The sequence below is a fragment of the Apaloderma vittatum genome, unplaced genomic scaffold, assembly GCF_000703405.1.
Source record: "Apaloderma vittatum isolate BGI_N311 unplaced genomic scaffold, ASM70340v1 scaffold17331, whole genome shotgun sequence".
Taxonomy (NCBI): domain Eukaryota; kingdom Metazoa; phylum Chordata; class Aves; order Trogoniformes; family Trogonidae; genus Apaloderma; species Apaloderma vittatum.
Window position 1 is genome coordinate 7,278 of NW_009697527.1, and position 14,907 is coordinate 22,184.

General features: G+C 42.3%; 1 protein-coding gene across 1 annotated transcript; it reads right to left on the reverse strand.

Annotated features, from left to right (window-relative positions):
* Positions 1 to 2,426: 2,426 nt before the first annotated feature.
* PPP1R7 (protein phosphatase 1, regulatory subunit 7) lies at positions 2,427 to 13,575 on the reverse strand (the record flags this gene model as incomplete). Its single annotated transcript, XM_009877680.1, has 8 exons — positions 2,427 to 2,807; positions 6,098 to 6,184; positions 7,114 to 7,218; positions 8,144 to 8,260; positions 10,760 to 10,922; positions 11,821 to 11,951; positions 12,450 to 12,515; positions 13,483 to 13,575. Coding segments are annotated over 8 exons (939 nt in total), but the record flags the coding sequence as incomplete, so codon positions are not given.
* Positions 13,576 to 14,907: the final 1,332 nt, after the last annotated feature.

The window sequence follows — 14,907 nt, forward strand, 5'->3', positions numbered from 1 at the left end:
AGCTGAGCCCAGCCTTTACCTCTGTCCAGCAGGCCTGACATGCTGATGCTGCTTCTTCCTGCACCAGCTCTTCCTGGAAGAGGCAGAAGTTGAACCAAAACTTCACAGTATTCTCTGCAAGTCTGAGAAATTACTGAAGCTGACCACTACCTGTTGCAGGGCATCTGCCCTGCCTCCTACAGAGGGAGACAGAGCTAGGGTGACACCCTCCCATCTGCATTTGTCAGAAAATGGTTATTAACAGCTGTAGCTTAGGTCTGTCCTACATCACCAAGCCTATCGACCCCCCTCTTTATTCCCCTCCTGTGCCCTCACCAGTTGCACAGCTAGGCTTGAGTTACATTTGGGACACCATTGTCTGGGCTCATGCCCCATAGCCTGACCCTCCACTCTAAAGAAGGTCATGAAGTGATTGTACCTAGTACTGTCCCCACCACCACCCTCCTTCCGCAGCAGGTTGTGGCATGTGTCCGTTTTCTCTTTGACGTCTTCCATATTGTACGTTTCCTTAGCAATGATCCCTTGGCCTTAACTTTGGAATTTGGAGACTATATGCAAACATGTAAAAAGGCTCATGAGTATGGATGACACTGGAATTTTATAAATTCTAAAATAAAACCTGAAAGAGCTTGGAGTGTCACGGATATTATTTCTACTGGTGGGTTGAGATGTAAGGCAGGCCTTACTTGACTAAGTTTAAGCCCGATTTGAGGCATTCTAGCTTGCATGTGTGAGCCTCTGCTGCAGCACTGTCCTTGCTGAGCTGGGACTCGCACAGCAAGCAGCTGGGTCTTAGGGAGCCACTGGCCTGCTCACACCCAGAGTCCAGTTCATGCCCAAGCACTCATATGTCCAAAAGATGTGGCAAACTGAGCTCCCTCAGTTCTCAGTTTTGGCAGTGGAAACACCTCAAGAAGCCAAGGTAGGAGATGGGAACCTCATGCAAAGGCTGATAGTGACTCGGACACATGGGCATTGAATAACAAACCAGAAAGATGCATTTAGTGGCATTGATAGGGCAAGAACAAAGTTTGGACTTGATGATCTTGAAGATCTCTTCCAACCAAAACTATTCTATCATTGTGCAGAGGCCATGGGACAAGGAGGGTGTTGCAACAGCATGAATGGTAGTTAGTCAGGGAGGACACTGCACATGCAGTGAAAGGAAGTACTCTTCAGTGCATCCTCCGTCTAAAAGAGGAGTGCAAGAGTCTGTGTCTCCATCATTAACATATTTTGTTACAAAGACCATTACCAAATAGGGGCAAGAGCTGCTGGTTCAGTTTTTTTGCTCCTCAAATCAGATGCTTGTGTTTTAGCTGACTTGATAGTCACATACCAACAATACTGGATAAAAGCCACCAGCATTACTATCAACAGCAAGGACTGTCAGCCAAGGTTTAAAAAAAAAAAAAAAGCCAATAAAATAACATCATCAGTGACAACAGAGCAGGGTAAATGCATTCTCATTTCTCAAAATCTTTAGGGAGGGGCTGGCCCAGTTCATTACCACCATCAAAAACCAGCCTTTTACACTGGTGGCACTTCAGGCTGGTGGACTTTATAATGTGTTTCTTACCATGGGACCTCGAGAGCATTTGTGAAGTGAAAGACATGTTTGTTTGAAATCATATGAAATCTATCTCCTCTAGAGTAGGTCCATTCATTTTCAATAAAAGTCAGAATGTCCACCGAGCCTTTCACCTTCACGTCAGGCAGTGATGATGTTCAGTATGATCATTGAGGCACTGCAGGCCACAGGCCAGCTGCAGGCCACCCAGCACTCCTGTTCTGGAAAAGATCTGGAAGCAGCCTCACCTTCAGCCTCAGGAGGAGTAACACACCTCAGCATCAGTTGTGCTTTGCTCTGACAAATCCTGGGAAAGCAGGAGGCAAACAAAGCCACAACCAGCAATAAAGAATCTATAAGCATGGACTAGACCCCTCACCTCCTCAAGTGTAAGCCACAGTCCCTAATGTCACTCCTTCTGATCCCTTTCCCACCTCAGTCTATGGCAGTATATTTAAACATGGAAACCCTACCACTAGTGGCTCCGTTAAGGGCAGTAGCTTATCCAGACATGTACATTCCCACACTGCTTTCATACCTCAAGCTATTTGTCCTCAATCCTGTAATAAGCTTGTAGCTGCATTTAAAAACCATAAAAATTGCTACAGAAAGACTAACCTCCCCCTATTCCCCCACAGGTGTCTCTGATAACCTGGATGGGTGTTTCTATAAGCTTCTTCCCCACATCAACACCATCACTGTCTTTCACCTTTTTACAGACCACTGTTGAGTCTGGATCCAGAAGTGATGTCTGCAAGATGTGTGACCAAGTCAGTATCTCCAAGTGGCTTCAATCTATTGCAAAGACTTGCTGGCAAAACCTCCCTCATAAATTTCAGACACAAGCACAAGCAAGTCTCTTGTGTTAAGATTTAATAACAATAACAACATTTCAAAAACAATGAGTGCATTGTACACAAGATCTGGTGTTCAGTGCTTTTTATTGACCATTTGCTTTGTGAGTGGTGGTGTACTGAAAACCTGGGGCACAGTAAGTGGATAAAAAACCCAGCTGGGACATTTCTCCAAGGAGGGCAAGAGTGAGAGGGCAGTAGGAGATTCAGAATCGAACAAACGTGGCATCAATCTGCCGGATAGTTGGGAGGGCCAGCATGATTTTGCGCCGGTACTGAGGATCCTTCTGCAAGGGATTTCGCTCCAGATACACGGTTTCCAGGTTCTTTGCTCCTTTCAGCTCATCCAGGTCACTCCAGCTCTCAACGAGATTATCATTCATCTGTAGAGCACATATAGGCATGCTCACACAAACAGATACTTCAAACCTAAGCCTGGTTAGCAGGAATCTAGCCACACCACTGCTGCTCAGAAGGATTACTACTACCCAGAGGCAGTAATGCTGTACAGTCTTCAAACACATAGATGATGACCCTGTCTACATGATCTTTCTCCTCCCAGAACCTCCAAGATGTGCTTTCCTCTCAGACACTCCAGGCCTCACTAACCATCTCCACCTTCCCCACACTATCCTGGGGCTTCCAACAGCATATCCAGTCCAACTAGTAGTCTGGGAAAGAGGCAGCAAGACACCAAGTCTCTTTAGAATAGTGTCCCAGCCGATACACTCTTCATTTAAGGGTAATACTGATATCAAGATTTTGTTCCACTGTGACATCTATCTTCATTTTCATGACTTCCCAGGAAACGTTAACTGATGTGAAAAATGTCATTTTCCTCTCCCCTTTACGTCACCTCCCCACAAAAACTGTTTCTGTACTCTGGAGAAAGCATGAAGCTTACTGATTCAGGTTCACCTCCTGTCAGCCCAAGAGCTGCCTCCCTGTTGGCACTGCAAATGAATCCCCATGCAAGGGGATGATGCTTCAACTGACTGGCAAGCAAGCAAAGTGTACAAGGTGGCCACATGCTGTCCAACCTAGAGACTGCAGTCTGCTTTTGGATACAGAGGCAGTCACTACTGCAATAGTGCCTTTAAAATAAAAAGAAAAAAAATCCATGGATTGGCTCTGGCCCCCCTCAACTGTTCTTCCTCACATCAGGCACCCATGGCAAACTGAAAAGTGTGCATCCTGTTTGCTGTGTGGCAGATAAACAGCTTTGTTTTCTCCAGCTGCCTCCCTCCAACTAGCTCTGTGAAAGAAATCTGCTTTGTCATTGCGACTGCCAGTGTTGAAAATGTCTTTGTAGTTAAGATCCTGAACTAAGACGTCAAAAAAAACTTTCTAGCTTTGTCATTCTGCTACAGCTCATCACAATGTTACTTCAGCCAAGTAACTTGACCCTCAGGTGTCTCAGTCCCTCCACTGGGGAGGTGGTACTGTGAAACTGTTAGAAGATTCCAACAGTATCTAAGATTTGAAATTCTGCTTCCTTAAACTGTTAAAGGACTTTATGTGGCTTAAACTCTACAGTCAGTGAAAATATAAATTATTAGATGCAACAGTTCAAAGAAATCAAAGAAAATTCTGCCCTGCTATTTATCAAAAACATGACTCTTAATTTTTAAAAAAACCCAGCTTTATATTGGAAAAAAGCCAGGGTGGCATTTTCCAGGTTCAGCTAACAGATCTTGGTCAATGCTCTGCTTTGACAAAGGACCCTTTAACATGTAAGCTTTTTCAAAGGAAGTCTAATGACACTAGGATCTTCCCTTTACCTTCTGTAAAATGAGTGGGAAGAGCTGAGCAATGCCTACTTCTATTAAGTAGAGCAACAGCAAAGATGACGACTGAAGGAAATTGCAAAGGATCATGACAGGTCCCATTCCACCCACACTGCACCATCTCATTTTTACCACCCAAAACATGTTTAATGTGCTTCTCAGCTCCTACTATTTAAAGAGTTCCTTACAGAAGAGGCATAGCCACACTGCAAGATGACAAAAATGGTCCAAGTAGCCTAACTCCAGGCTCTAGCTTTCTTTCATTTGCAGAGGCTTTCCACTTCTTTTATCTCAGCCTCTGCCTAATAGTTTAAATAACTGAACTCCAAATGACAGACATTAAACAACACAATTATTCAAAGCCTTAACATGCAGAAACTCTACAAGCTAAAGCACATGCCGGCTCATGAACATCAGCTGCTTCTTCCCCCAAACGAACAGATTTGTACACAGCTCCCAAATATGGCAGGGTACTGATGTTTCAGGAGGGGGTGTCTGCATATTTCCTGACCAGACTTAAGAATGACAAAGGGCTTAGCTATTTAGGGTGCCAGAAGGAAAAAGAAGGAACTCTAAACAGTTATCTACCTCATAGGAATATAAGTAAACCAGAGGATGGCTTCATTTTCTTCATATTTACAACATGAACCTAAAAGCTTGGCTCTAACCAGGTTGTATTTGGTGTGTGTGGCCAGGTTTTGGTAGCAGGGGCGCTATGGGGTAGCTTCTGCTATGGGGTAGTTGAGAACATGTGAAGACACCAAGGTCAGTGAAGAAGGTGGGGGAGTGTGCTCCAGGCACGAGAGCAGAGGTTCCACTAGGTTGTGGTGTGTAACCCCATGGGAAGCCCATGCTGGAGCAGGCTCCTGCTAGAACCTGTAGCCCATGGAGAGGAGCCAACATCAGAACAGGCTAGCTGGCAGGACTTGTGACCCTGCGGGCAGGCTCACATTGGAGCAGTTCGCTCCTGAAGGACTGCACCCCATGGGAAAGAACTCATGTTGGGGCAGTTTGTGAAGAACTCCCTTGTGGAAAGGACTCACATTGGAGAAAGTTTGTAAAGAATGGTTTCCAGTGATAGAGACCCCATGCTGGAGCAGAGGAAGAGTGAGATGTCCTAGCCCTGAGGAACAAGGCGCAGTAGAAACATCTAATGAACTGACCACAACCTCCATTCCCTGGCCCCCTCTGCTGCTTGAGGGGAGGAGGTGGAGGAATCAGGAGTAAAGTTAAGCCCAGGAAGAAGGGGAGGAGGGAAGGTATTTTTAAGATTTGGTTTATTTCTCATTGCCCTTCTCTAATTTGATTGGTGATAAATTCAATTAATTTCCGCAAGTAGTCTGTTTTGCCCACGACGGTAACTGATGAGAGATCTCCCTGTCCTTATGTCGACCCATGAGCTCTGTGTTATATTTTCTCTCCCCTGTCTAGTTGAAGAGGGGGAGTGATAGAACAGCTGTGGTGGGCAGCTGGCTGCCAGCCAGGGTCAAATGACTACACAGGTACTGTGCTCTGGTACAGTGGTAAGACAGTATCAGCTTCCCCCATTACACTATTATGCTCCCATAAATGAAGTTGAGATCTGAAAAAACAGGACACGCTAGGGCTGTTTCATAACCATGACAAGTGTGAGGGCAGGGCCTATTTCCTAGGTAGAGACAGGTTCCTTACCACTAAGCAAAGCCCTGCAAAGAATTTTTTAAGGTGAACTCCTTCCATAGAGGAAACCATCATATATCTATGCAAACTGTCAATTAAAGTTTATCACTAGAATGAGTGTTTACTCCAAGATATATATGCACACCACCCTCTCACTGCTCCCCATCAGAAGGGTTTCCTTCACCGTTGTACAGACATTTCCACAAACAACTCCATCCAGTGCTTACCCAGAACTCCTGCAGCTCTGTCAGGTGACTGATATTTTCAATCTTCTTGATTCTGTTGGATGCAATGTCCAGCATTGTGAGTTTGTTCTAGACAAACAAACACAAAAACATTAGACCAGACTGCATTTCATCTTCTGTCCACTTTTTTCAGGCCCAGAGTTGGAAACTGTCATAGAATCAAAGACACGTTATTGCCAGCTGCTTACATGCAGCACAAGAACTCTCACTGCAATGAAGACTGTTTCTGATTAAGCTGGATTACTGACCTCCCAGAAGCCATGTGACAAAAATGAAACCAATTACTGGCCTGATGGCAATTGCCAACCAAGGGCTCCTAAAAAGTGAGCTTTCCTCATAGCACATTAAGAGGAAGAATCGATTAAAAATCAGATCAGAAATGTCCTCTCAAGCATCAGAGTTGAACAACCTTTTTGCAACAGGTAACTCAACAGTTTTAGAGAAAGTGTTTTTTTCTGCCTTGCACACAGCCAACTAAGTTCCAGTTTGTCTCTGACAATGCCATCTACTGTTGGGTGAAAATGAAAATGCTACAGGCTTCTGTGAAATCAATCCCATCCAAAAATCTAAAAACGTATACTGACACAAAGGCAAGCCACATGCCATGGCTTGTCTCTCTTACTCCAGTTGTTGTCCTACTGGAAAGGACAACTTATGCTTATTTACAAATTGGTTTCTGAAAGGCTGCAGCAAAGACAGCCAGCTGTGGCCATCAGCGTTCTCACTGCTGAAAATTAGCCAGGCTGCTGCATTAATCACATCTTGCGCCTCCCCTCCTCAGGTAATGAAAACAATTCTACTAGAAAAGGTTTGGAGGAGCTTCATCCATGCAAGATGTTCTAACATAACAAATACTTGGATCTTTGTAGTCTTTTCAAGAGACTCGGGACCCCACATGTAACTGGAGAAGGTGAGGAACAGAAACTTCAAAAAAAGCACAGCCACTAACAGGAGCAGCTTAGGGCAACAACTCTGTCAGCTAGCAAGAGCCTGCTCACATTGTTCTCCAGTCCCTCGATGACTTCAATGCCGTTGTGGCTGAGGTACAACTCGCGCAAATTCACCAAGCTTTGCAGCCCCTCAATCTTGGTCAGACGGTTATTCTGAAAGTGTAATAGCAGTTTTAAGTCCGCTCTAAAAAACCCAAACCCAAATGAGTTATTGGAGAAAAAGCATTTCTCTGAAGTATGGATGGGAAGGGGAAAACAGTCTGCTTTGGTCAAAACTGATCTCATGAGCTCAACTTCTTTTATCTCTATACACAAGGAAGTTCCATAGAAGCCAAAGTCTCTAATTTTAGAAGAATCAGACTTCAACCTTCCCATCAAAAGTTGTAGCCTGGAAGTTTTCCACTTGGTGTCTTTAAGAACAGTAAGTCCAGCATTCATTTTGTAGGTCTTTTTAACGGAATGGCCAGAAAGGAAGTTACAACATTTCAGTGCCAATACACCCTTCTGTAGGCAATTCTGTATGTCCTATAGAATGATGACGCATACAGGTACTACACCACGTAGGGAACGTGCCTTTCTTATCAAAAGCAGACTCAATGGAATAAATTAGGTGAATATCTTTTAATTCCACCTTTTAAAAATGAGGAAACTTTCCATAAGCTGTCCATAAGGACAGATGTCATTTAGCACAGGCTTATTCACACTTCTTCCCGCTTCAGGAAGAAGGTAGTGACCACTGAGCCCACTGCCATTATAATAGCTTCCCTGGCATAGCTCATTTGATGTTATTGTAATATAATAGGAAACAGTTTTTCATGAAAGAAATGAGTGATAACATCTATTTCGTGTTCTCTCTTGCATAAAAATCAAACATTGCTTTTATCATTTTATCAGCGTCTGTCAATCTCATCTAGTATGAAAGGATGAGCAAAGACAGCACAGAGACTGCCACACTTTCTTCCAACACAGGAGTTAGACTCAGACAACGAAGACTGTTAATTCAGAAGACCTTATCATAGATTACAAGGTGGTTCACATAACCAGGGCTGTACAAAACAGTACAAAGTACAATCCATACCTGTATACTGAGCACAGTCAAATTTGTAAGCGCATCCAAGTTCTGTAGCTTAGTGATTTTATTCTTTCCAAGGAACAGACTGTCAAGATTAGCCAAGCTGTCGATATTTTCAATTGCCTGCAAAATGACCACAGGAGACAGTGTTACTGACTTGATGCAAACTCCAAACTGTAGATGTGGTTGGTGTTTTATAGCCTTGACCCATGGAGCTGCACTCCTGAGAAACACAAGCCTGCCAATTCCACACACAAAGCGCACATGAAGTAGCGCCTTCCTTGCGACCCAAGAGCAGAGTTAAGTGACAGCAAACCACTGCCAGTGTGCCAGCTGGCTTGTGGCACTATTTGCTGACTTTCAGCAAGAGTCCCATCAAAAAAAAAAAAAAAAAGTAGATCTAGCACTTGAGGCTATGGTGTAGTGGTTAGGTATGCTGGGATGAAGGTTGGACTAGATGATCTTCAGAGGTCCCTTCCAACCCCTGACATTCTGTGATTCTGTGACTTTGTCGTGGCTGTTGCCTTCACTGTACAGGCAGCAAGAGCAGAGAAAGAAAACGCTCAGAGAGCACTAAAAGCGACATTTTTTTTTGGCCATGAGCTGTATCCAGGTCAGGACATACTCATCTGTGAAGCAAGAAAAGTCTGTAACTAGTAAATGGAAAGAGAATCTGGCAGGAGAAAATACAATTTGCGGATTTGGTCCTGACCATCAGTGACTACATAACACAGTCAGAAGGAAGCTGTTCAGCTTCTCTGGACAACGATTTCTATGTCATAAGCAACATCTCATGGGTGCATGTGTTAATATAGTTAACTACTGGCTATATAGTGACACTACTGGCAAAACATACACGTAGCAATTTAAGTGACATACGTGTTTTAAATATACATGCTACTGGCAGAACACATACACTATACTAGTTTAAGTCTTGAGTTCAGCCTTCAGTCAGAGAAAATAAGGATCTCTGTGAAGCATCAGGAAGAACCATATTCTTTACTTACAAAGGAAAAGGCATCAGCAGGCACAAAAAGAGAAAAGAAAGGGCAAGAAAAGGAAAACAGGGTGGACTTAAAATATCTCCTATAAACAGAAGATACCCCCTTTTTTCACTCAGCGGAAAGCCTCTTAATTCAAAAGAAAGCGCTGTTAAAAGAGACAATTTTAAGAACAGACTTCAGTTTACAGAAGGACAGTTATAGAGAGAGATATACACACAGCTGTGCATTTGTGCTCAACTGCCTTGTGATACCTTGGCTTCTCCACATCCTTCTTGCCTGACAGAGTTTCAGAGATTAATAGTGCTGATAAGACAGGTCACTGATTCCTAGCACCACTTAAGATTACTGTGGGTATGCACGCACATTTAGCTGTCCAAGTGTAAAGGAAGGAAGAGGAATCGAGTACAGTTTTGTTTAATCCAGTTTTTGAAATGTAAGGATCAATGTTTCTGAATAAAGGAAAGTGCACCTCTATCTCTAACCCACGCTACCCCATCCTGTGCAAGCTCTAAAGTTCCTAATCACTCATGTGATCTGGCTGATTTTCTCACACTCTAGATCTATTTCTCCTAAGTAATTCCATTTCCAAAGTAGAAATTCCTTTGGATGGAAAATAATTCCATCTAGTTTAGCTTAGGAGCAAAATACTATTTTTCCAGTTCATGAAAGCAGTACATATTCTGACTTAAAAGGCTATTTGTAATAGCTGAGACTTCCTTCTCTTCTCGAAAGAGAAGTGTGCTTCCAAAAGGCTTCAAATTCAGAGGACAAACAGTTCTTTTCCTAATTTGCTCTCTCAGCATAACAACTAAGTTTTCAGAGATTGTAAATGGTGGACACCAACTTAGAAAATTTTCAGATTGAAATGCACTCGTTTGTTACAAATGTTTTCTAAAATGGAAAAAATTTCTAAGAAAATTAATAGTTTAAATTTGCAGGTTGAAAGTCTTTTGTGTCATCTGTTTCATCAGTTCTCTTACAAATTGGCCAAAATGCAGAAAAGCGTACCTTAAGGACAGGGGAAGCCTACTCATACCTGCATCCCTTTAAGCGGCACATATTTTAGATCATCTAAATTTAAAACGTTGCAAACTGCACAATTTAAAAAAAAAAAAAGGAGAGAAAAAAAGAGTAACCAGCAGTATAGTACCAAGGTTTTGATGCATTTCAGAGCAAAGCCTCACAAAAAGATTTTTTCTAAGTGAGACTAACTGACGTAGCAGGTTATCCACTACACAGGGAAATCAAACTAGAATTAAATTTGCATTCAGTAGGTTTTATCGACACAGTGCCAACCTCTAGTAAGGTAAAAGAGAACAGCAATTTCTAGTTTTGACAGGCTTGACTCTCTAGCAGGAAGAAACTGTCTTCTGCAAAAGGCAACACATAGAGGATGCATGAGATCAATACAGATACGAATTCATAAATAATAATTTAGTAGCCAGGCACCATATGCATATGTAATTAAAGGATCCAGCAGGCACAGCAAGAGGCAATTACACACTAACTGACTGGAACAATAAAAAGAACAAAACTGCAGTTAGAGTCAATGAAGTGCACTTTCAGAAAATGCTAATCCAAGCCAAAGAGCTCAAAACACCTTTTAGAGCAAGCCTACCCGAATTCGATTGGATCCCAACTCTAACATATGTAGCATCTGCAAGTTGCTCAAATTCTCAATTTTGCCGATTTTGTTGTTGACAAGGAAGAGTTTTTTAAGTTGGGTAAGCCGATCTAGTCCTTCAATGTGTCGCAGAATGTTAAAGGAGATGTCCAGGATCCTAAGGCAAAAAAAACAACAACAAAGGTCTCTTCAGTCCATTGGGCATGGATCACTCTGGAAGAGGCACTTGTAAACTGGGGGGAACCTCACTAGTTGCACAGACCAAGCACTTCACTAGGCTTTGAAGTTAAGAGTAATAAGCATCATTTCTTTTTACCAGAAATGACAGCAAATATAACTTTCAAAGTACTTCTATAGTGCGCTAGGAGAAACAAAACAAAACTGATCTGCCACATGCAGAAGATAGCCATCATTTTGCCCAGACATGGAGCTGCCACTGTGGGAGGAAGCCAATCTTCAGTACTGCATATCCCTTGGGAAAGCCATGTGCCTACACGATCTGCCTCTGACAGGACAATGTCAAGGCCTCCCATAAGTATGAAGCAGTTACGACTGTGAGAAGTAGGTCAGTCCTCCCTGCCCCAGTGGGAGAAGTTTCGTAATATATCTCCAGAATGATCACAGACAAGTGCCAGAAACTGGGAAAACCACCATTGCTTCCCTAACACCCTTCAATAAAAAAAGTGCTAATCTCACCTGACTGTATTTTTTTTCAGGAATAAAAATTTGTTATATGCAGTCTCACTGCCAAGAGCAAGAAGTGCCTGAGCGCTTCCACACCTGCAGAGAAGCTGCAACCACCTATCACCCTCACTGCCTTATACAGCACACATTTAATTTCCAGCTGAGTGTTCCTCATGAGCTTCAGGATAACGAAACTAGTTTACTCCACAGGTTAAATATTAATGGAGAACAAGCATTATTCTTCACAGAGCACCCAAATTAATCATGAGGAAGGCCTGGGTAATAATATGAGAATAAGTACGTACAGCATGATTGACTCAGTGAGTGGCAAATCACCCTCAACCTAATTCTGGTGATTCCCCTGGACTCACTCAAGTTCCACCAGAGATTCCAAGTTCTCAATCTTCCGAATTTGATTGTCATAGAGATCCAGTTCTCGCAAGGTCTGCAACTGCTCCAGGTTCTCAATGCGCTTAATCAAATTCTGACGGAGACAGAGAGTCTAGCAGTTGAGGAAAAGTTTAAAAACAAACAGGAAAATGGTCATGAATGACAACACGTAATGGATTTTGGCATATGGACAATAAGGTTGGTGTTTTTCTCCTCAGTAAGTTTGGTTGGGGTTTGTTTATTGATTGCTTTGTTGTTTTTTAAACAATGTTCTCTAAAAGGACCATGCTCTGCTAGGTTTACTAGAGATCCCCAGAGGTCCTTTCCAATCTACTTTTTTCTATGTTGAGCCTGTGGTACAAGTACAGAATTTAAGTCTTAGAATGAGCCCTGATACGTTGTCTCTCACCCACTTCCAAAATTGTTATACACAACTCCAGGATTTTTATTTCTACTTGACAAATGGGTGAACACTACCTCCTTCAGTTAAACATTAGGTGAATTCATTAAGATCTCAACCAAAAAGAGACTCCTGTATCTGTCCTCTCATGGGTTATATATGCAAAATCTCCAGTTACAAAAGGCATCCTATATTTCTTAAGGCTGTTACCTTGACTTTCTTGAGCACCTCAAACCCTTCAATCTTTCCAATTCGGAAATGATTCAAGTCAACATCCTGAAAGAGAAATGGAGGGACTCAGCAGTTGTTTCAAAACACTCTTCCAAGAGCAATCTGGTACTTCGTTCTAAGAAAAATTATTCTTATAAAATATGTGACTCAGTAAATCTTCCCCTCAAAGAAGGGTGACAATTCGGTTCAGCACATTTTACCACCACAGGTGAAGCACTCGGCCTAAGCTTGACCACTGCAAAGTCAGTATCAGCCAAAAGGCTTCAGCCTTTTCCTTAGGCTGAGCATTGCTTCACCAAAATTTGAAACCTTTTGCAGTAAATTCTGAATTTACTGAGACAAATTCTGCTGTCTAGTATGAATAAAGTGTTGCACAAAATTCTCTTACCCATTTTGCAAGGGCTTAAAGAGAACACGCCTTGCTATTTCCAGCTCTAGGCCTCAGATGAACAGGAGCCACTGACAGTTCACTGATAGTTCTGTGAACATTAAGTGTGCACTGGCAATCAGGTGTTCCATTTCACATCTGTGCTGTCCAGCCCCAGATGTTCCAGTTTTGCATGTCAGGCAATGAAAGAGAAATAGAGCATTTCACCACCCAAGCTCAAAAACTCTCCAGCTAACAGACTCATGACACTGCCAATGCCAAGGCACAAGGCTGGTTAAGTAGCTGTGCCTCTTAAAAATCACGAGTCTAACAGAAGCAATCAGTTCATTAAAGATACTCTCAGAGAAGCTCATAGCCTATCAATAATGATTTCAGCATAGCTCCACTTTTGGTGCCTCCATGCTTCATTTAAAAGTCTAAATTATGAATAAAATGTTTCAGATACTAATCACTAATAAAACACTTCTACTTCCAGTCTAAAAGGCTCTGAATCACTTCTAGGTAAGATCATGGTAGCCAGCACCTTCAGAAGAATTGCATCTTTTAACCAAGTTTCAATACTTACCTTTGCCTATCTTTTCTTCCCACTGTATAATGCCCATAAGGACAAAAATCTGCCTTTACCTCAGCTTCTGGGTCCAGGCTAATTGTCTCCATGTCCACTGGCGTCTCTGCTTCTCCTGTAGGAGAAGCAAATACTTTATAAACTTCTGCTGCCTATTAGCCAAAGGCAAGATAACAATGAGTAATATTCAGAGAGACAAAGGGAACAAACGCTTCTCAGAAGAAGAAATACATGAGATGAACAGCTCAGATGTTCTGCTGCATTAAAAATACATTCAGCCTATTTGGCTTTCATCATGACAGCTAAGTCGTAAGAAAAAGCTTTCTTAACAACAGAATTTCACAACCAGATGGAAAAGCCAGAATGAACAGCACCCTCCCCAGTCTGTCTGTGTGGCTGCTGAATAATGGTGGCTTAAGACTGATCTGGGCAGGATTTCTTTTCTTCACACTTAGGGCCATCATCCCTCTGAAGATATATCATTCAAAATTGTCTGTGCTCCTCCTTCAACCCAACATAACTTCGCCAAGAAGGAATCTAAATTGTCTTGTGATAGTGCCAGGAATGACAAAGCATCTCAGTAATCTTACCTTTCACCTTTTCTTTCATAAATACTGCCAGTTTATGTTAACGTGCATCCTTTTGCATGGATCTCCCTTCTTTTGTTCAACAGAACTCACTAATATGCTAGAAAACGCATATCACACTGCATACATTTTCTTGTGAAATGCCTTTATAGCTCTGAAAGACAGCCCAACATTTGCTATGCTTCTGTCATAGCACAAGAGGGAGTTAAATTTACTAGATAAATGCATGCTGAATACTTCACACCTGATTCCCATTTGTTAAAGATGGTATGCTGGTTGCATCAATTTCCAAAGAGCATCAAATTCAGTGTTGCAAAAGAGACATACAATATGCAACCCCTTTCCACCTCATGTGTGTAGTTTCTGTATGTACTGCCAAAAACCCCACAGAACTTTAATTACAGTGAAATCCTAAAGGCTTTGTATTCACTTCTGCATTACTGTATGCAAGCGCATTCCATTAACCCAGAAGTAGTAACTATTTTTATAGCCCAGCATGCTTACAACGTCCTTGTAAATGCCAGATGTCCCCTACACCTAATGAGTGTTTCTTCTACTGATGCTTGGCATTATAAGTAGTATTGTAAGGATAAATAGTACAAGCATTACAACTTTTAATTTTGTCATCAAACTCCGAGGTTTTCATAGCTCCACATACCATCATTTACCTTGCTGGTTTGGGGCTACTGCTCTTGCCTCAGCATTCACCCAGGTGTCTTGGGTTACAATATGTAACCAAAAATGTGTAATTCTATTTTCATCTGTTGAAACTGGTTGGAAGATATTTTTCTTGTAACTCCAGGGGCAGGTGCCTTCTGTTAATGGGTCAATCGTTAAAACCAGATGAGGCAGTCATTCCTTATCTTGTCCTCCACCCATCCTCCTCCAAGGGGATAT